Source organism: Sclerotinia sclerotiorum, genomic scaffold (genome assembly GCF_000146945.2).
Source record: "Sclerotinia sclerotiorum 1980 UF-70 scaffold_6 genomic scaffold, whole genome shotgun sequence".
NCBI classification, from domain to species: Eukaryota; Fungi; Ascomycota; class Leotiomycetes; order Helotiales; family Sclerotiniaceae; genus Sclerotinia; species Sclerotinia sclerotiorum.
The window spans coordinates 388365-408832 of NW_001820830.1; the positions used below are offsets into that span (position 1 = coordinate 388365).

The 20468-nt window shown below is 43.0% G+C and overlaps 9 protein-coding genes across 9 annotated transcripts; 5 read left to right on the forward strand and 4 right to left on the reverse strand.

The window, feature by feature from the left end:
- Nucleotides 1-70: 70 nt before the first annotated feature.
- Nucleotides 71-1616, forward strand: SS1G_04970 (predicted protein; the record flags this gene model as incomplete). The annotated part of the gene is made up of 5 exons (XM_001593493.1): nucleotides 71-157; nucleotides 317-600; nucleotides 996-1026; nucleotides 1352-1408; nucleotides 1533-1616. The coding sequence occupies 5 exons, from the start codon at nucleotides 71-73 to the stop codon at nucleotides 1614-1616; spliced, it is 543 nt and encodes a 180-aa protein (XP_001593543.1).
- Nucleotides 1617-3790: 2174 nt separating this feature from the next.
- Nucleotides 3791-3934, reverse strand: SS1G_04971 (predicted protein; the record flags this gene model as incomplete). The annotated part of the gene is made up of 1 exon (XM_001593494.1): nucleotides 3791-3934. The coding sequence occupies one exon, from the start codon at nucleotides 3932-3934 to the stop codon at nucleotides 3791-3793; it is 144 nt and encodes a 47-aa protein (XP_001593544.1).
- A 514-nt stretch (nucleotides 3935-4448) lies between these two features.
- On the forward strand, nucleotides 4449-4625 carry SS1G_04972 (predicted protein; the record flags this gene model as incomplete). The annotated part of the gene is made up of 1 exon (XM_001593495.1): nucleotides 4449-4625. The coding sequence occupies one exon, from the start codon at nucleotides 4449-4451 to the stop codon at nucleotides 4623-4625; it is 177 nt and encodes a 58-aa protein (XP_001593545.1).
- Nucleotides 4626-5013: 388 nt separating this feature from the next.
- Nucleotides 5014-5468, reverse strand: SS1G_04973 (predicted protein; the record flags this gene model as incomplete). Its single annotated transcript, XM_001593496.1, has 2 exons — nucleotides 5014-5232; nucleotides 5313-5468. 2 exons carry the CDS (start codon nucleotides 5466-5468, stop codon nucleotides 5014-5016), a joined length of 375 nt encoding a protein of 124 aa, XP_001593546.1.
- A 952-nt stretch (nucleotides 5469-6420) lies between these two features.
- On the forward strand, nucleotides 6421-8829 carry SS1G_04974 (neutral trehalase; the record flags this gene model as incomplete). The annotated part of the gene is made up of 5 exons (XM_001593497.1): nucleotides 6421-6558; nucleotides 6616-6679; nucleotides 6737-6858; nucleotides 6920-8661; nucleotides 8712-8829. 5 exons carry the CDS (start codon nucleotides 6421-6423, stop codon nucleotides 8827-8829), a joined length of 2184 nt encoding a protein of 727 aa, XP_001593547.1.
- A 1689-nt stretch (nucleotides 8830-10518) lies between these two features.
- Nucleotides 10519-12344, forward strand: SS1G_04975 (isocitrate lyase; the record flags this gene model as incomplete). Its single annotated transcript, XM_001593498.1, has 4 exons — nucleotides 10519-10752; nucleotides 10813-10968; nucleotides 11024-11369; nucleotides 11431-12344. 4 exons carry the CDS (start codon nucleotides 10519-10521, stop codon nucleotides 12342-12344), a joined length of 1650 nt encoding a protein of 549 aa, XP_001593548.1.
- A 1124-nt stretch (nucleotides 12345-13468) lies between these two features.
- Nucleotides 13469-17123, reverse strand: SS1G_04976 (hypothetical protein; the record flags this gene model as incomplete). The annotated part of the gene is made up of 3 exons (XM_001593499.1): nucleotides 13469-15234; nucleotides 15367-15529; nucleotides 16056-17123. 3 exons carry the CDS (start codon nucleotides 17121-17123, stop codon nucleotides 13469-13471), a joined length of 2997 nt encoding a protein of 998 aa, XP_001593549.1.
- A 547-nt stretch (nucleotides 17124-17670) lies between these two features.
- On the forward strand, nucleotides 17671-18754 carry SS1G_04977 (hypothetical protein; the record flags this gene model as incomplete). The annotated part of the gene is made up of 3 exons (XM_001593500.1): nucleotides 17671-17710; nucleotides 17760-18566; nucleotides 18615-18754. The coding sequence occupies 3 exons, from the start codon at nucleotides 17671-17673 to the stop codon at nucleotides 18752-18754; spliced, it is 987 nt and encodes a 328-aa protein (XP_001593550.1).
- Nucleotides 18755-18959: 205 nt separating this feature from the next.
- Nucleotides 18960-20461, reverse strand: SS1G_04978 (hypothetical protein; the record flags this gene model as incomplete). Its single annotated transcript, XM_001593501.1, has 3 exons — nucleotides 18960-19957; nucleotides 20025-20172; nucleotides 20219-20461. The coding sequence occupies 3 exons, from the start codon at nucleotides 20459-20461 to the stop codon at nucleotides 18960-18962; spliced, it is 1389 nt and encodes a 462-aa protein (XP_001593551.1).
- Nucleotides 20462-20468: the final 7 nt, after the last annotated feature.

Below are 20468 nucleotides of genomic sequence, written 5' to 3' on the forward strand. Positions count from 1 at the left end.
AGAATGGAAAAAATATATGCAGTAAATATTTCAAACAAAAGTGACTGATTACTATGATCAGCAAGCCAAAATGAATGAGGGCTTTGCTGTCGGTGAAGAAGAAAAGGTCTTGATAAAACACTTCGCGCTCAGCGGGGTGAAGGGCAATATGTACAAAGTAGATTATGAGAAGAAAAAGCCATTTGCACTAGCGCCTCTGAACATTGCCAAAAACGCTATTGAAGCTAGGGATAACTCAAAGAACAAACCCATTCATTGAGCCTGCAATAGTTCGGAGGAAAACGAGGAGCTGAGAAAAGACCTACCCAAGTTGCAGATTCTGGAGCTTTCAGCGACCGCGAACCGCCAAATTTGTGGCTCGACCAGGCCTGAGCGAGTAACAAACAAGGCCATGTATCTAGCTTGCCGCTGCCATATCAAGGAGGTGGATCGAATACGACCAAAAGCTCGGATAAGCTATGGCAGCGAACCACCCCTCCAAACACTCGTGGCTCTTAGGCCAACATGGCAGAAAGATATCAAACGCCAAGGCCAAACTAAGCAAATGCAGTTCGGCGCTGGCTGGGTACTTTCCCAAGTTCGGAAAAGGTTCAGACGAAAGTATTGTTGATGCTGTGCGTTCCCGACACAGCTCTGACAATCGAACAATGCTGTTGAGGTAAACAAAAGCGAGTAGGTCCAATCCGGTAATGATCTATTGAAATTCATGTAGCAGTTCAAGCTAATTTGGAATAGCACTTCATAAATAGACGAAAAACCATTCCCATTTGCAGATAAGTCTTCAGGCTAAACAAGACGCACGCTTTCCTGGCAGTTCAGGGGTTTTAGCGTCACTCGGAAGATCCACAAGGAATGATTTTCACCGGCCTCCCCGGAGATTTGCCAGGGATATAGAAAAAAGATACTGCAGATTTTTGTTTTAAATATGTATCTTGTACAGCTTTCATGTAAGCACGAAATATCAAGGGGTTGATCCTATATTGGAATTTTTGAAGCAACTCATGGTCGTGGTTACATGGTGATCGTGTATGTTGCAACCTTCCTCATATACCGCTCGTAAATCTTCACTTATAATTAGCTCGAATTATACTTCGCGCGTACCTACCTTAGTCGTTCGACCGAGCGATATAAAGTAGGAACTTGGCCCGGGATGGCTGCAGTAGTTAGCACCTTGGAACCGGATTGAAGGGTCGTGAAATTGCATGGCGGCTCAAAAGTAAAAATGAGAAAAATCCCATGTCAGTACCACCGACACTGTAATGCATGAAAAAAATGGATTGATGCGAAATGTACAATGATTCAATGAGACATTGACATTTGCGGGCACTTGCAGATAATGATTTTCTTCTAGTTGTTGTTGATGGATATTCCAGAGAACCAATACTGGGATTGCTGCATGCTACAACAAGTAAGTTAAGATAAGGAGTTCTTGCCACATCCCAAAAAAGATCAGCTGAACTTACACCGCTCGCAAGCTAACAACATCGAGAATCGAGATGTTGCATTTCAGGATCTATATTTTTGCTATGTAGATAGCAAAATTTGCTAAATTGGATCCATGGCATGCTCCGTATTCTTCTCTTTGCCTGCTCATCATAACCGAATCCGTGCTTTGACCAAACTTAGAAGCGAGTAAAGAACGAGCTTTATTCTCCTAGTGTATTAAGCTTCCTGATTATCTGCACATCAATTACATGGTTTTTTCCAACATCACGATCTAAGATCAAGACGCAAAATTTCGAAAAACAACTTCTTTGCAAATTGCAAGTGATCTTCCGTCTGAGGGTTATTTGTGTTTCTGAATTGTATTTACACCGTTCCAAAAGGTTATGTTATCATAAAGCCGTTTGAATGTAATGGAAGATCCTGATAAGAATAGGGATGATCAAACTTTCATCATTCAACAATTGATTGATTGATGGAGAGAATAAGACATTGTTCGGTGGGCATCTTTAAATGAGCGGAACGAAACCATAGCAAAGTTGACCGCCGGCGCATCATGATGGGATTTTCTAATTATCGTACCTAATACTTAGTACTTGGTACTTAGTACTTATTAACTATGCATGTACGACTAGAAACTTGAAAGGAATAAATGAACGAAAACGAGAAAGTTACATTCCCAGCTTGATGTGGACGTATTGTTTTTTTTCCTCTCCAAGGTCCGTCTAATGCTTGCTTTTTCATGATGCTTTTGCTAGCATGAAAATGGAGACGGCATACTTTTTAGTCAGAGTGCATGGGCGAGTCAATCTCGTAGGTTTTGCAGCTAGAGCTTAGTCGGGCCCGAGCTCCTTTCGGGTGGGTCTTATTTTTAGACCCCTCCACCCGAAGTCTGTGGAAGAAAATCCGGTTTATGGGGCTGGAATGATGCTATCCAATAACCTGTCTCAGCGCTCCAAACGTTGAAAGAGAAGGTTTGGAGGTTGTGGAGGGAATCTCGATCTCTGAGGTGATACATACGACAGTTGAATCACCGTCGAATTAGATTTTAATTATATTTCCTATATATGAAATAATGGAAGTGAGTCCTCAGCAGTTAGACACACTCGGCGTGTCTCCCTCTTGATACACCGACCCTGGTAAGTTTTTCTCCGTTTGTGTCTCGGCAAACTTCTGAGAAGATCAGCTCCGTGTGCTAGCATCAATGTTAAAAAGTTGAAGTGGGTCCTGCCACGGTGTTGGTTCGTTCTTCACCTATGGAATCCAGATAGGGTATGAACTATTCCTGGAGAGCGGCTCTTATTCCCCTTTCGAATGCTTTATCTTAAGGTCGTTGTCCCAAGGCGCTCAACAAAATGCAGCCATCATCAAGCCTCGATCCATCTTGGGCCCTGACAAAGGCTGAGTGAACTGTTATCTTATCTGCGGGAATATTGTGCGTGGCATAAGCCGCATAGCCTTCGTAGACCTGGTTCGAGAAATCTCTTGAGATTTCCGCCTGTGCGCACATTTGAAGTTTTAGCGTCGTAAATTGCCAGCCATCTAATTTAAGGGTTACAACAACGACACCTTATATGTATGTGCACTGCGCGTGTAAACACTAACGCAACCGACTCTTTGATGCGGGACAAAGGGAAGTGAGTCTGAGGATCTTCAAATTTCCCTCTTAGGTGGCACGGTTTGAAACGACAGGGTAAAATTTTAACCTATCACTGGTAGTTCCGTGCGTAAATCTTTGTATCGAGAAAGTTAAGCTGAAGATTATCTATTATCGAGATACTTGTGATTCAGAAGTGGTGTGTGGAAGGTGATCACCATACAAAAAGCACCAATACTGTGGTGTTCGAAACGGCAATCGGCGCAACTAACCACCTAAAAAAATAAATGATGTAAAATCATCAGAGGCTTAACTTTTTCAACGACGAAATTATTATCGACGAACATTGTATTAGGAAAATTCCCTAACTAGGTTTTAAAAGTTTAAGAAAAGTTAGATGGTCATCGTGGCTAGCGAGTGAGCTGTTCAGACCATAGTCCGACTTTACGCTGAGAGCTTCAACGCCATGGATTCGCTGTCCGCTTTAACAACCATCCATGAGCTCGAAAAGGGGTTAAGTGATTATTTCCACTACTAGTAATATGGAAACCTCGCAGGCTTTTCGCGCTGCTATTATAAAAACAAAACAACAAAAGATTTGAAAGCTGGGCTGGTCGACCAACAAGAGTGGTTGTCTCTCATAACTCTTGGTAGACATACCAAAGAGAGTTATTACTTGGATGCATGAAAACGGCTCTCGACGAGCTTCGCGACCGATTGCTGTCCAAAGGATCATGCGTCTGCTATTTCTCAGAAGGCTGACCTGACAAGCATGACTTGCTTGTCACTCAAAGGTCCAGAAGTTGGACATGAATGTGGAACTACAAGTTCTGCCCATGTCCACGCTACACTAGCGGCTAGATCGATATAAATTCCAAAAGTACGTCGTCTCATCTTGTTTTCCCAGGGTCGTCTTGGAATTCCAGAAGCCAAAAGCCACTATTACACAACACTCCTACCCACCTCGTTACACTTCCATGATCTAAACCTAACCCGATTCGTCGTCGATCAAAGGTACAGCAATCCAACAGTTGCCAATTAAGCGCTCCAGTGCCAAGTAAAACTAGCGAATAGGCAACTTTAGTTCCCACTGTCAAAATCGAGACTCTCGTTTTTTTGCACTGGGAAAGACTACTTGATGAAAATAGTCATTCAGTTCTATATTGAGCGCGATAGAGGACTCACCACATCCCGTAGCCATAAGCAACCTAGCATTCAATGTGGCCATGTTGAGACTTTAACAGTTATTCATTCCCTTTCTACCGACAGCAGAATCAGATTGGACTCATTGATTGTCTCGATTTTCTATCCAAAAGATGGTGATTCATAGTATAGCCACGGTCTGAAAAGATACGGCTTCCTAGTGGCTTTTCAGAGCCCCTCGAAATATGGTAACTTGAAAGATAAGATGGATCCAGGACTCGTGGCAAGAATGATTTGGAAACGATTTTGTCGCGGAGACGGAAACAGCAGTGCTCTGCTTTCCGTCCAAGGGTTTATCGAATATATTGGTTTCTGGGAAATGCAAAACGCACAGGACTGCGTTCTTCCAGAGAACCAAGACGCATTTCAAATATTACCTTGAGCCATACAGACCGACAGCCATATATAACTTTCAGAGGCTGGCATGGCTTGGAAAGCTATACAAAGCACAGAATTCAACACTAACAACACATGATTGTCGTTATAGTCAGACTTACGTGAGCTAGACACTCTAGTTAGCTGACATGGCTGCTTGTTAACTTTTCTTGGTGTACGAGTATTTGTACCACTGTATTTGCACATGGCAGTGACAATGTGAGATGTAACATCGGGTCGGTGGTATGGTTTCCCCTCGACATGACGCCCGGATTATTCGGTACGTGTTCTGATTTGTTAGCTCATCCCATCTTTCAGTCCAATGTGTAATGTGACGTGTGAGATACAACCAAGTGAAGAACCTCAGGCCTGACTAGACTCCGTAAAACGGTTACTTATTCGGGATGATTGATATATGCCGATAGCTCGTAGCACCAAGGGCTTTTCTTGAGTCTTGGCAAGAGTTTGATTGAAGATTTATACATTTGCGTTCGGGGAGCTGGCGAGATCTTATAGTTGAAATATGCAGTGTCTAAAATTGGATGAATATCGGCCAAAGATCCTAACGCATAGCAGTGAACCAGCAGCATATTCCAAGTGCAATTCATCCTGGCCTATTGACGTCGTATTCTACTAGGTACTTTGTTGAGGTTGAGATGTCAATGTCGTGTTGCATAGGTACTTAGGTACATACTACATAGAAGTGCCTGGTATCGAGATATGGAGCGGATGTCAAACCGATGCCGGTGGCCGAAACCCCCACGAAGAGCGAACCCTTAAAAACCTGGGGCTGTGAGAGTAGAGTGAAAATAATGATGGTGGGATGAATGACAGCCACAGTCCCCACCATTTCTCCTCACAGGATACTATTATTGGCTGAAATGTTACAAGTATCGTCGCACTGCGTCACTCTTGCATCTTGGATGATAATTTTCCATAGTTTCCATGCGGTGTCTATAATTTGGTACGATTTGAGGCGGTGAAGAATGACATCGAAGATCCAAAAAAAATAAAAAAAAATAAAAAAGTAACGGAAGGGAGTATTGAAAAAGTCATTACAAGTAGATATGTTCTGCGTTGAATAAGATAAAATTATAAAGCAATTTATCAGTAGAATCATCAGCCAATGATTCCAAGTTAGAAATTCAAATGGAAAGAGAAAGCATCAGTCAATTTCTCATAAGGTTGGGTAAAGGAAGGTTTCAATCAAAAGCATGGAATTTGGTTGGGTTGATGAAGGTTGCAGGATCGTAGGTAGGATGGGATGGATGTTGTGAATGTTGTGATTATCTTTGAGTTGCGGTAGACGATACGGAGTAGAGCAACCCGCAACCACCAAAACCCACGATAGTTGTAGTAGTCAGCTAACAGCACAAGCCAGAAGCCAGACAATCCGGACGGTATAATAAACCACTTCTGCTGATGTTTTAAACTTCTTCCTACATACCAACAACATCCCACATACAACATACAACCACATACAACATACAACCACATACAACCACATACAACATACAACATACCATACAACAAACACGCAACACACGGACTGATTCATGTCTACAGTCTTTTCTGTGGAGAACATACCAGTACAATACAATATTTCCAATTTCAATTTTAAATTCTGACAAATTCAATTTCAACTTCACCTTTTCTACTTCTTATTTCTTTTTCAAAAGTCAAGACTTATCTCCTCTCCCCCCACTTCCCATCCTGACATTCACAACTCATTTCGACCTCACTGCTAGGTATCTTGACAGGAGATATTGCAAACACTTTCAAACTACCTTCCAAACTATAGAATGACCTCGCCATTGCCAAAACAGCGTACTTCCAGCGTTTCCAGTGAAATTGATCCGTTTGCTGCCGCACATGTATACTACAGCAATGACACAAATCAGAAATCATTCAAACAATTCCGCACCCGTACATACTCTTCAGTAAGCATGGCATATCTGAATAACATCCATCATACACTCATCTGATTTTGCTCGCAGAATCAGAGCACTCTCTCCACACCAATCCTGGGTCTGAAGAAGCCGATGAGAAGAGGAAGTCATGGTTAGTTTCTACTCCTGCGAAATTCAAATTTCTTACGACTAACATACCTTTGTGCAGATGATATCGGAGATTATGGACGTAAATTCTTAATACAGGTTGACTCAACTTTGGAAGCCCTTCGGAAGCAGGAAGACACAGACGACAATCACCAGATTACAATTGAAGATTTGGGACCAAAGGTAGGAGGAATTTCCAGGCATTTTGTTCCTGCAGTTTCCTAACTGACGCATTTTGAAACAGACACTTCCTCTCGGAACCGCCACCTCGAACGGATTCAAAAGATATGATATTCGTGGGACTTATATGTTATCAAACCTTTTGCAGGAATTGACTTTGGCAAAAGAAAATGGCAGAGAGCAAATCATCTTGGACGAATCTCGCCTCAACGAGAACCCCGTCAACCGGCTCGCACGATTGATACAAGGCTCATTCTGGGACCGGTTGACTCGGAGAATCGATGGATCGGTAATTGAAATTGCTGGCCGGGATCCTAAGGATTGGACGGATGATCCTCGCCCACGAATTTATATTCCTCGAGGTGCACCTGAACAACATGCATACTACACCAAAGTGGCCAATGATAGACCCGAAGTCCGTCTGGATGTTTGCTGGTTACCAGAGAAGATCACTCCAGAAGTTGTTCGTGATATGAACTCTAAGCCCGGTCTCTTAGCTGTTGCCATGGAGGAAGTTGTGGATCCATCAACTGGTGCTAAAACTCTCAAAGGATTGCCATTCGTTGTACCAGGTGGTAGATTCAACGAGCTTTACGGGTGGGATAGCTATATGGAATCACTAGGATTGATCGTCAATGACAAGGTCCATTTGGCAAAGTCAATGGTGCAAAATTTCTGTTTTTGCATCGAGCATTACGGAAAAATTCTCAATGCCACCAGGTCATACTATTTATGTCGTTCTCAACCACCTTTCTTGACAGACATGGCACTCCGGGTTTTCGACAAAATCAAGCATGAACCAGGGTCATTGGACTTTTTGAAGACTTCTATCTTGGCTGCGATTAAGGAGTACCATAGCGTTTGGACGGCCCAGCCAAGATATGACCCTGTCACCGGCCTGTCGAGATATCGCCCTGAAGGCCTGGGTGTACCTCCAGAGACTGAAGCATCGCATTTCGAGCATCTGTTGGAGCCTTACGCTAAGAAGTACAATATGACTTTCAAAGAATTTGTCGAAGCTTACAATAATGGAAAAGTCGTGGAACCAGAGTTGGATGATTACTTCTTGCACGACCGAGCAGTACGTGAATCAGGACACGACACATCCTACCGTTTGGAAAGAGTTTGCGCCGATCTTGCAACAATTGATCTCAATTCTCTTCTTTATAAGTATGAAAAAGATATTGCATACACCATTCGTACCTTTTTCAACGACAAGCTTGAAATTCCAGCCGAATTTTGCGTGGGCGACATGAAGCCCGGTCAGCTGCAAACGTCGTCAATGTGGGATCGAAGGGCCAGAGGACGCAAGTTGGCCATCGACAAATACCTCTGGAATGAGAAGAAGGGCATGTACTTTGATTATAATACCCTGAAGCAAGAGCAGTGTACATATGAAACTGCCACCACCTTTTGGGCTATGTGGGCAGGCGTTGCTTCGCCACAGCAAGCTGCCAGTCTGGTTAAAAATGCACTTCCTAAATTTGAAGCCGCTGGAGGGTTACTTTCCGGAACCGAAGAGTCTCGTGGTGCAGTTGGATTAGACCGGCCAAACCGTCAATGGGATTATCCATATGGCTGGGCTCCGCAGCAAATGCTAGCTTGGACGGGCTTACTACGATACAATTACCAGGAAGAGGCTGAACGGCTTGCCTACAAATGGCTGTTCATGATTACAACAGCATTTGTCGATTTCAACGGCGTGGTCGTAGAAAAATACGACGTGACCAGAGTTATCGATCCTCACAAGGTTGATGCGGAGTATGGCAACCAAGGGTCGGATTTCAAGGGAGTTGCCAAGGAAGGGTAAGTTATTCAAGACGTTTTGACCGATTGCAAAGTTCTAATGGTGTTAGATTCGGATGGGTTAATGCCAGTTACGTTTACGGACTCCAAATTATCAATGCACATATGCGACGAACTCTAGGAGCACTTACTCCTTGGGAACAATACAATAAGGCCATGAACCTTTAAGTATACGAAGATAGAGGATAACAGAACATTTGATGCTTTAACGACATTTGCATTTTTTGCTCTATACCCCATGCAAACCTTAACGATATTCCAAAAATTTCTGATGTTAACGATTGAACGATCTTGATGTGGTGGGATGATAGGGGTGACCCAAAAGCCGATAGAACCTTTTGCTGGACTTGCAAAAGTGTATTTATGAGTGATGTTTGGGGACGATTTGCGGTGGTTGTTCGCTTTGGGGATTGGAGACTTTAATGAAGATATGTATAGAATTCAGTTGAAAAGTAGCAGTCTAGGCTGTCTCGCCAGAAATTAATATACCGGCAAAATTGCTGATAACATTATGCATCCTCTACCTATGAATTGAATGACATGACTGTTCTTGGCTTTTCTACTTTCTTACACATGGCACCTCATCAGTGATTCAATATGGATATACTCTTGACGCATATTATATTTATCTGAGCCAATAGGTACATGGATGCCTTCACTTCCTGAAATCGCATCCTAAAATCGGACATTCAAAAGCATGACCGGAAGATTCTGATATTTCGGAGAAGTAAAACAGCGGGTATCGGATCGGGTTTAAGGATGAAAGGGTCTCTGAGTGGGTATCTGAGCGGTTTTCTAAGCCGAGGCATCAGATAAGCGCCTGTAGAAAATTAATCCCCTCCTCCGCGTTTTGCTGGGCGCCCCTCGGTAGAGAAGTCATTAACCCTTGTTTGGCCTGGGAAGGTTTTCATTTTATCTATTTTGGAGCTTTCTTCACATGCTAATGTAAGAAATGAGAGATATGTAGGGGATTATAACGTCTAGTGCGCATATGAAAACATGTGCTAGGTGACAGGTAATTGGGATGTAACTTTCCAAGAGAACGTCTTACGGCTGGGCATTTGGGCTTGGAGCGGTCTGAGGGATGGATGGATGGATGTATTGATGATATCGATGAGAGATTGGGATTATGGAGGGTGTGAGTAAGTAATGGTAGTATGGTATGGTATGTTATGCTATGCTATGTTATCTAATTATGAAGCACGCGACCAACAATTGGCAACCAAACAAAAAAAAAAAAACCCTCAATCTCAAATCTTCATCCATATCTCCGCATTCGTCATAATTAAAGTTAGCCGCAATCGTTACACTAAAACGTCTCAGATCTTGGAGAGCCAAGCTTAGCCAGACACTCTATTTACTAATATGGCAATGCTAAGCAAATGGGCAGTAAGCAGCTTCCCCAGTTTCCGGAAATGTATCCAATCATGACATTCCTAATGCTCTCCCTTTGACCCGAACAACCAACCAAAATGTTTCGCTGATGCTCAAGGAAATCACCTCGATGGTCCGAGGATACAAGACGCTTGTGAGTCTTGTCAGCTCTTGCGATATAGGGAACTAGCTCGGGTTTCTTGGGCCGGATGGATGCTTTGCTGAGGATGATTAAACAGCTATATAGCTATATACCTTGGACTTCTTCCTCTTTACATTTGGGATATTGATTTTATATTTGTTTACAGTCTTAATTGAAGCTCTACTAGTTTGGCTTTTTACATTCCTGAAGAGAAATAGGAATCTGTACTTCATACATTCTATCTCATCGTCACTCTTCTAGAGCTTGAAAGGAAACCTCACAAAAGAGACTCATTTCTCGTTCTTTTATACACTCTACACTCCTACATATTTACGCTCAAGATGGCTGCTATCAACAAAATGGCTGGTACCTCGGTGGATCCAGAGCAAGAAGAGAGGATCTTTTTGGAAGAAGTTGCTGCTGTTAAGAAATGGTGGGAAGATGAGAGATGGAGATATACCAAGAGACCATTTACTGCTGAGCAAATTGTGGCAAAGAGGGGAAATTTAAAGATTGAATACCCAAGCAATGCACTTTCAAAAAAGCTTTGGGGTATCTTGGAGGATAGATTCAAGGTATGCATTCCTCATATTCGTATCAAATTGGCAGATTGATCCTAATGCGTTTGAAAACAGAATAAAGATGCTTCTTTTACTTATGGTTGCTTGGAACCTACCATGTTGACTCAAATGGCAAAATTCCTCGATACAGTTTATGTTTCTGGATGGCAATCATCATCTACTGCATCTTCCTCCGATGAACCTGGTCCAGATCTCGCAGATTACCCATACGTAAGTTCACTTCATTTCCTAATGTTTTGTCTTCAACCTACTAACACTCCCAAAGACTACAGTTCCCAACAAAGTAGCCCATCTCTTCATGGCGCAACTCTTCCACGACCGCAAACAACGAGAAGAGCGCGTAATGACCGCCTCGAAAGCCGATCGTGCCAAGCTTCAAAACGTCGATTATCTCCGTCCCATTATCGCAGATGGAGATACCGGTCATGGAGGTCTTACTGCCGTTATGAAATTGACAAAATTGTTTGTGGAGAAGGGAGCTGCGGGTATTCATATTGAGGATCAAGCTCCTGGTACTAAGAAATGTGGACATATGGCTGGAAAGGTCCTTGTACCTATCAGTGAACATATTAATCGTTTGGTTGCCATTCGTGCTCAGGCTGATATTATGGGTATGCCAAAATCTATCCCTATTTCATGGAGATAGTGAGTACTAATAACACATTCAAATAGGCTCCGATCTTATCTCTATTGCTCGTACAGATGCCGAAGCTGCAACCTTAATCACAACCACCATCGACCCGCGCGACCACCCCTATATTCTCGGCTCAACAAACGCTAATCTCAAACCCCTCAACGATCTAATGCTGGCTGGTGAGCGAGCCGGTAAAACTGGTGCTCAACTCCAAGCCATCGAAGATGAATGGACAGCACAAGCCGATCTCAAACTTTATAACGACGCCGTCGTCGCCGCCATAAAATCCAATCCTAGCAACACCCAAGCCGACGATCTCATTTCCAAATTCTTAAACGATGTAAAGGGAAAGAGTAATTCCGAAGCAAGAGCACTCGCCAAATCAATCGCTGGTGTAGAGATTCATTGGGATTGGGATGCTCCACGTACAAGAGAAGGATACTACAGATTAAAAGGTGGATGTGGCTGTGCCATCAACCGCGCCATCGCTTACGCCCCCTACACTGACGCAGTCTGGATGGAATCCAAATTGCCAGACTACAACCAAGCCGCTGAATTCGCTGCAGGTGTCCACGCCGTCTACCCAGAACTAAAACTCGCCTACAACCTCTCTCCATCCTTCAACTGGAAAGCCGCCATGCCACGCTCAGAACAAGAAACTTATATTCAACGTCTATCTAAATTAGGATACTGTTGGCAATTTATTACATTAGCAGGTCTACACACCACTGCACTTATCTCCCATCAATTTGCGGAGAAATATAGTACGATGGGTATGAGAGCCTATGGGGAATTGGTTCAGGAACCTGAAATGGACTTTGGAGTTGATGTGGTGAAGCATCAGAAATGGTCTGGAGCAAATTACGCAGATGAGTTATTGAAGATGGTTACTGGAGGTGTAAGTAGTACGAGTGCGATGGGTAAGGGTGTTACGGAGGATCAATTTCATTAGGGATATGTAGGATGTGAAGGAAGGGAAGAAGGAAGACGGAAGGAAATGGTCAAGTTTATATTGTGATTTTAGATTGGGATTTGGAAGTTGGGTTAGGTATTCATTTATGAGATATGAAATACGAGTAGGATGGATTATTCGTTTTAGGAAAATTAAAGATATCTTTCAATGTTTATATATTTCATGTTCTATTTCTAACATCTGTCTCTTTGTAACCTGTGTAATAATTAATACATCACCGGTAACAATTAAAATCATAAAAGTAATAACTACAAATATTTCTACTCTCTAGAGACGAAAATTAAACCTAAGCCTAAATCTAAAATCCAAAATCTTTAATATCATTGTCACAAATCGTGGTTTGGATTAGTGTCCTGAGGCATGTAAAGGATCACGTGATGTATAGACTGGATAGACCAGTCTATCCAAGCTATCCAATAGCAGTCAGAAGTATATAGTCAGAGTAGTTTCATAGTATAGGAGCTTCGTGCTCAAATTAGTTATCAATTAGTTTACCTACATTCTACTTGATCTAGTAACGACTTCACTTCCAAGTGAATACCAGTGATAAAGCCTTAACCCATAACTACCAACCGACGAACCTTAGGCAGCCGCTGCCTCCAGTACAGTATCGTTACATGAGTATTAGATATTAAATATTAAATATTATTAAATAAGATCTAATTAATCTTAACTACTCTGCGCCGCGGATATACAGTACCATAGGTAGGTAAAGAAATAAGGTTAAGGTTAAGGTTACAGAAAATTAGAAATATATATTTACCTTATATCTATATAATAATAATAATAACGTGAGGGCTACCGGTAGGTATCATTAGTATAGATAGCGGTGAGTACCTACATAGTATTCATTTCTATTCATATTTCTTCTCAATAAGTATTTCTTCACATGATATACAACACAAATTTGACGATTCCTTTCTCAGAAAAAAAAGCAAAATAATAAATAAACAAAAACAGCAAGGAAAAAACTATTAGCTTTTGATTTCACTATCTGTATATCTACTTCGCAACGATGCTAGCAAAGATTCTGGCCCAGCTTAGCCAATCCCGTCACCTATATAGCTAGAATCAATATAGTCATAAAACAACAACCACATCCTTTATTCCTTCCCCCCACTTAAAAACATTTTTTTAAAATCCGCATTACTTTTCGGTTTAGAAGAAGTAGCATCTGAATCTACCGCCGACTTTTTTGCTCCCGAGAATCCCAATCCTTTCTTTTGTCCCAAGCCACCACGTCCACCTGGTCTTCTAATCGGTGCACTTGGTTGCATGAGATTACTCGTGCTCATACCCGTGTTTGTACTACTACTCGCTTTCTCCTTTTCCTTTTTTGCAGTTCGTCCAATGACAATACGATCTGATTTTACTTCGCTTGATTGCGCAAATAAATCTTTCATTCCTCCTGTTTTTAGTCTGCGACCTGGAGTGATCTCGTAATTTTCGAGACCAAGTGATGCTTTGCCTGCAGAATTGACATCTTCGTACTCGATGATGGCACCTTGGTGGTCTGGGCGAAGTACGACTTTTATGATGGTACCAAATGGCTCTGCAATTGCACGGATTCTTGCATCATTGATTGTATCAGGGACATTGAGTAGAGTAATAGTTCGATTGGAAACTTCTGATGGTTGGTGTAAAGCATGTTGATTTTTGTTGGGATGATCCGCAGTAGAAGTTAGAGACATAGCAGCATCTCCATCAGCGTCTGGGACTGGAGATGCTGAAGTTCCCTTCTCTGTACTGGTTGCGATAGGTTTGTAGTTTCTCGATTGCGTCAATTCGACATGAAGAATTGAGGATTTTAATTTGGTTTTATCCAATTCAAGTGCTGAATTTGCTTCGTCCTTTTTCTCAAAGACGACAAAACCTGCACCCTTGCTTTCCCCCTTGTGTGTTCTTAGAATTCTGACAGATTCAACCTGACCATACTTTGCAAACACTTCCTTCAAATCGTCCTCATTTAAACTCAAATCGAGGTTGGTTATGTGGAGCTCTCGACCTTCCGCCGTGGCACCTTCTCGTTGCTTCTTTCCGGCTGGGTCAGAATATTTTGCTACAAGTTTATATTTATTCTCGAGTAACTTTCCATCAAGCTGGGTGGCAGCCGAAGCAGCTTCAGCATTACGGAAGGTAATGTAGCAAAATCGACGATGCGTGTTGAATTTAAGACTTGGCCATCGGATACTGAATATCTCACCACAATCCTTGAAAAGGTTATGCATGTAATTCTCATCAGCAGGAGGTGGGTAGTTTGTTACATAGAGAGTCAAACCAGTACCGGACTCGACTTTAATCTGATTCTCACCGAAAAATTTTCCATCACGTAGAAAAGCCGATTGGACGTCATCATTCGAACGGAATTCAATTAAACAAGTAGAGGAAAGCTTGTCGGGTTCGGTCTTGAGGGCCAAGCTATTGATGTGACCATATTCTTTGAAATACTGTCTGACTTTGGTCTGGGTGACCTCGGGGGGCAGGTTGGTGACTATTACGGTGGTATTCTCTCGATCCCTTGTCAAATGCTGTTGCCGCAAGGCCTCTGGATCAGCTACAGGTTGCTCATTTTTTATCTTCTTGTGGGTGTTACCATTGGCATCTTCTGAGGTCGGCTCACGTTTCCTCTTCGAATTTCCAGGGGATTCCTCGTCCGTTGGATCTGGGGTGACAACATGCGGTTGTTGTTGAGCATACAATTCCGCTTGCTCAACAGCCAACTTTTCCCTGCGTTTGGTGACTAATTGGAATTGTCTGCGGACCAAATCTTTAGCTGCTAGTAAAGCGTGTGCGTCTTCATAATTGTTGCAATGTGCAATATATAGTTCCATGATCGCTTCCGGCCAGTCTAAATCTTTCGTACGTATAGCTCGGGACAAAACCATAGATGGTAAGTTAGAGGATGGGTTCGAGTTTCGCACCGCCATTTCCCAAAAGTAATACTGTTGCCAGAACACGTAGCTTTTCTGATGAGCGTTTACAAGTCTTTTCCAAAACTCACGAGCTTCATCAATTGATCCCTTTTGAGTGAGGTATTGTATCATTATCCTCTCAATTCTGAATAAAGGATCAGTGTACTCCCTTTTGTGAAGCCTCCGACCCCAGTCCTGAACTGCCTCAAGTGAACCAGGTAGACCAGCGTCAGCCACATCAAATGCTTCGTCCTAATGAAGGTTGGTTAGTGAATGCCTCACTGATAATGTTGTATAAAGAGAAATCAAAAGTAGAGCGAATGTTGTATAGTTATGAAATGACGTAGGAAAGATCCCAATAAATTCCCCGGGCCAGCATTTGAGCCGACCCGTAGGCAAGCTCTGCAGTCCCCACCTCTTCAAGTGTCTGGCGGGCTTATTGAGCTTGGAGAGTTTTGAAAAAGTAAATTGCAAAGAACACAAAAAAACCTCTTCTGATCCGTGGCTTTGTATAACCGTCGTGCTTGATTTTTCGGACCTTGTCCTTACTACATGCTTTACAGGCTAAATGGTGCTCGTTCATCCTCTTCTCAACCTCGGCAACCAGGGCTTCAAGCTCGTTGGCGGAAAGATCAAAGTCATCATGAACCACTCCAGTCATGGCGCTATGGTTAATAGCTCCTCGTATAAAAAGGGATTACGATACCAGTAACAGCATCCATCCTGTGCAATGAATGATAGATAGAATAGAAATCAAAGAAAGATTCATGTAACGTACCTCTGCTGCACGATTGAGTGTTCGACGCCTGAGGTATCCGCACCAAGCTGTATAGACCTCAATTACCTCATCCATTTTCCCTTCACGATCCAATACGCCAGACCTGGTTGCGGCATGCTTTATGTCTTCAATCGAGGAGAAATCCAGGTTCTGTGTTTCTGCAAGAAGTATGTATCGCGCCCATAGACTTCCTGACCAAGGGCAATGTGCAGTGGCTCGCTGTACAATGTACAAGGGATTACCTAACTGCGCTTCTGGATTTACGGTATAGCTTTGTTGAACAAAAGCAATGTAATCTTCCCAGGTTCCAGAATCTCGGCCCAAAATAGTCGATGCCAACGCGCGTTCGTAGAGGGCAACTGCGAGAATGGGAGGGCTTTGAGGCAGCCCCTTTTTGGGCTTCATCAATGTCTGTAAAGTCTCCCATTCCAAGTATTCTTTCATTACAGATGCTACACGTTCCTTATCGCCAGTCGCGATAGCCTGCTGAAGCTTCAATTCGTGCTCTTCGCGCTGTGCATACAAATGTCTTGCACCGCTACCCATCTGTGTAATTTGCACCATCGTCGATTCATAAGAAGGCTCGTCATACTTCGTGAGAAATGTCGAGAACATCTGCGAAGTCTCATCCCATTTAGAATGTGGAGTTTGCAGACGATCGAAAAATATTTTGCGGATGCGCTCTACATATTCGCGACTGGGTGATTTTGCAAGCTCTTCCAATTCAATGGTTATCCACCTGTTCCATAGCTCATGACTATCGTTCAACCGGAATTGAGTAGCTGCAGCAGCTTCCTGCCAAAGATCCTGCACCGTTTGCAATGAGAATAATTCCTGTCCAAGCTCTTGCTCTTCCTCTGGCCATCCTGCATCTGGATCCCGGCAATCTGTGTACAATGACAAGACCCAGTCACATCTTGCCAACCAGAGCGTGTTGCTCCAAGGCTCTGCGGAAATTGCGCGTTTATATAATTCGACAACTTCGATGCGCTGCTCTAGATCTCTCGCGTTTCTGCTGGCCTCATCTACGAGCGCCAACCAATCTTCTTCGCAAAGAGGTTCACCCATCTTGTAAACAAAGCTTTCTCCGACTACTTCACTTTGTAGATCTCGTATCGATACCGGGAGGAAGCCCAAGAAGCATTTCGAGGAACTTCTTGAGACTTTATTGATGAAATGTGAATGCTAAGTGTGTTGTATCTTGGCAACAAAGACAGGCATTGACGCCATGAAATACGATAGATCTCGAACATTTAATCCCACCGAACCTTTGCCGCCGCTTAGTACTTTCGGCATACGATCGCGGGAACATGTTACCCCGTCCCGTTTCAAATTTATTTTTCCAGAAAATACCTCAGAAATTCTACCAAGATTAAATGAATTACATTTCTGATTATTTGAAACATCTAGTTGTAGAAAAAAAAAGGAATGTAAATAGGCAGGATGTACCTATGATAGACATTACGTATAAGCTTGAATAATAAGAATATGCAGTTTTGATCCTCACTCCGTAACATGATTCTTAAAGCAGCCTTATAAATTTGGCGAGCTAAGAACTTCAATTATTTTGATATGATGCATGGGCATTGACAAGTACGACAACCCAACTTATAAAATGAGTTTGAATCTTCCTTCGCGGCGCCTGCTAAGGTCAGGTAAGTACAGGGTAAATTCTGAATATTATCACTGCTGATTACCTTGCAGCTGCACCTCTTACGACGTCACGTCCGCCCATCGCCTTCCTCGTCCCATTATACACAAACCAGCGAAGGTCACTATGGGACAACTTTACAAAGCGTCTCGACAGTGCAAGGAGGATGTTCTCGCCAAACAAAGCTTCCAGCAATCCCTTGACAGAAGAATATCTCATGAAGAAAAAGGATGCGCAACGGCAAAACCCCGAGCGAGGAGATCTCTCCCAATCGTCCATCTTTGAAGGTGAAGGGTCGGGGAGCAAACGAGATGAGAAGAGCAAATTTCCAGCTAGAAACCCTGAAATAATGGCCAGAGCACTCGACCCATACCCAAATGCCACACTCCGATGGAAAAGGAAGATGGTAATACAGGAGGTCAAGAAACGAGGACGTTTGACAAAGGAACAAACATTGAAGAGAACGGAAAGGGTGCTATTATCAAAGAGTCATGATTTCAAGACCTCGGTGAAGAAATTGGTTCCTTTGGCTAAACAGATTGCCGGCAAGACAGTGGAGGATGCGATCATTCAGATGAGATTCTCGAAGAAGAAGGTTGCAAAGGATGTCAAGGAGCATTTGGAGCATGCAAGGAACGAGGCCATTGTGAAGAGGGGTATGGGATTAGGAAAGATTGAAAGGAAGTCAACTGAAAATTTCAAGACGCGGTATATTGTGACTAAGGATGGAAAGAGGGTCAAGGTGGAAGATCCAACTACTTTGTATGTTGACGAGGCTTGGTGTGGAAAGGGAGATTGGGGTAAAAGTTACGATTTCAGAGCAAGAGGAAATGTTAACATTATGAAGAACAGAACAACGAGTAAGTTTTGTATCCCCTGTGGGGGTATTGTCTAGCTAACATAATTAGGTATTTCGCTTGTCCTGAAAGAGGAGAAAACTCGCATTAGACTTCATGAGGAACGGGAGGAGAAGTTAAAGAACAAAAAGGTCTGGGTTCAATTGCCGAATAGACCTGTGACTGCCCAAAGGCAGTACTATTCATGGTAATGTTGATGTATAAATCACTTTGGCCTGTATATTATAAGATTATCAAGGATCACTTGGTGATGTTTCAAATGGTCACTATGAAGACCGGTTGTGATGAAAATGTTTTAGCGGTAGCACCGTCAAATTAAGGTACAATTTCGCAGCAAAATTGCTCGATTCTTTCATATGCTCGTTAGATCGTTAAATCCTTTACCCAGCTCTATGCCTAAGCGCCGGAGAGCAATTGTTCTTCTTCATCTCTGAGACTCGACGTAGCATCATTGGTCTTTCTCTCGCCATACCTAATTCTCCAGCCTTCCCATGTATTCCACAATCTTGAAGATTGATTGAAACCATGACACAACATACCAGCCAGGAATCCTACTCCATCATTCTTAAATGCTAGCAGAAACCCAATGGTCATGAACATCACTGTCCATCTTTCCTTTCTTTCGTCGTCAGAAAGCTGTCGATGACGCTTTATCGTTTGCGGTTGAGCTGAGTCTGATCCAACACTCGATTCCGATATTTCCCACAGATCCCGAGCTCCGTAATTAAGACTTTCTCCCACTTTTGCCAATTCGAGGCCAGCTGCTACAACCATGATTCCAAGTAAACTTTTTGGATAATGTTTTAGGAGTCCTACAAGTGTATCGCCAAAGAAGAATCCTAAGATCATCTTAAATGTGCCAAGCATGATTATACTTGCACCACTTCTAGCTCCGAATCGATACTGAGCAGCTAATCCTCCTGAGCCATGGCAGACCGGCATAGCACCGAACCAGCCACCAATCAGGTTCATGAATGCGACGCTGACACCAATGGAAGTAACTCCCGGAGCCGGAATGTTTGGCAAGAGATCAGCTGCAAGAAAATTGACTGCGATAATGGAGTTCAAGGTAGTCAGAGGAATTTGTCCAAGGCCTGCGTCGAGAGCGCCGACTTTGAACGAGGTCCCGGAAGGAACATATATTTCAGGATGCCACATTTGGAAGGAAGGTAAATAGCTTGAGCCCGTGATGTATAATGACAATATAAGCCCGAGTAGGAAGATAGCTAGAGCATATGGGAACCTTTGAAATCTCTGCGTGAGCAGCAGAGCGATAAAGGCGAAAAGTGCCCATATCAGGTTATCAGTAGCATTCGGGGTCGTGAAGCCTAAGGGCTGAAGAAGGCTCGAACCAGCAGAAAGAACCAAAGACAAGCCGGCTCCAACCTGAATACCTGGAGGCATCCAGTCAGTATAGATGGAACATTCATTGAAATAGAAAAGTCTCAGGAAATAGTTTACCTTTGACGACGGGTGTAGGTATCATACACGTGAACCATCGAAGAAGACCCGTAGCGCTCAATATTAGCACCACGCCAGCCACAGTGTAACCAGCGGAAACCGTTTCTTCAATCGAGAACTTCCTTGATATAGCTACAGCCGCGATGGCCTAAAGCATGGTCAGTCAAGAATACCGTCAGCTATGAGAGAACTACCTTCATAGGTTGTACTGGTAGCGGTATACCAAAAGCGATACCGGTCAATATATTCCACAAGCCCGAGAAAACCAGAGTTGTTGAAAGGGATATCGAATTATTGACAGCCAGAGCAATCATCAAAGGTAAAAGTGTTCCTAGATCACCAAAAGCGCCTGATATTTCCGCCAACGGAGAATCTCTCATCGCGGCTACATTATTCTTACACCTAGCTTTCAAACGCAGAAAGAAAGAAGTCGTCATACTGTCT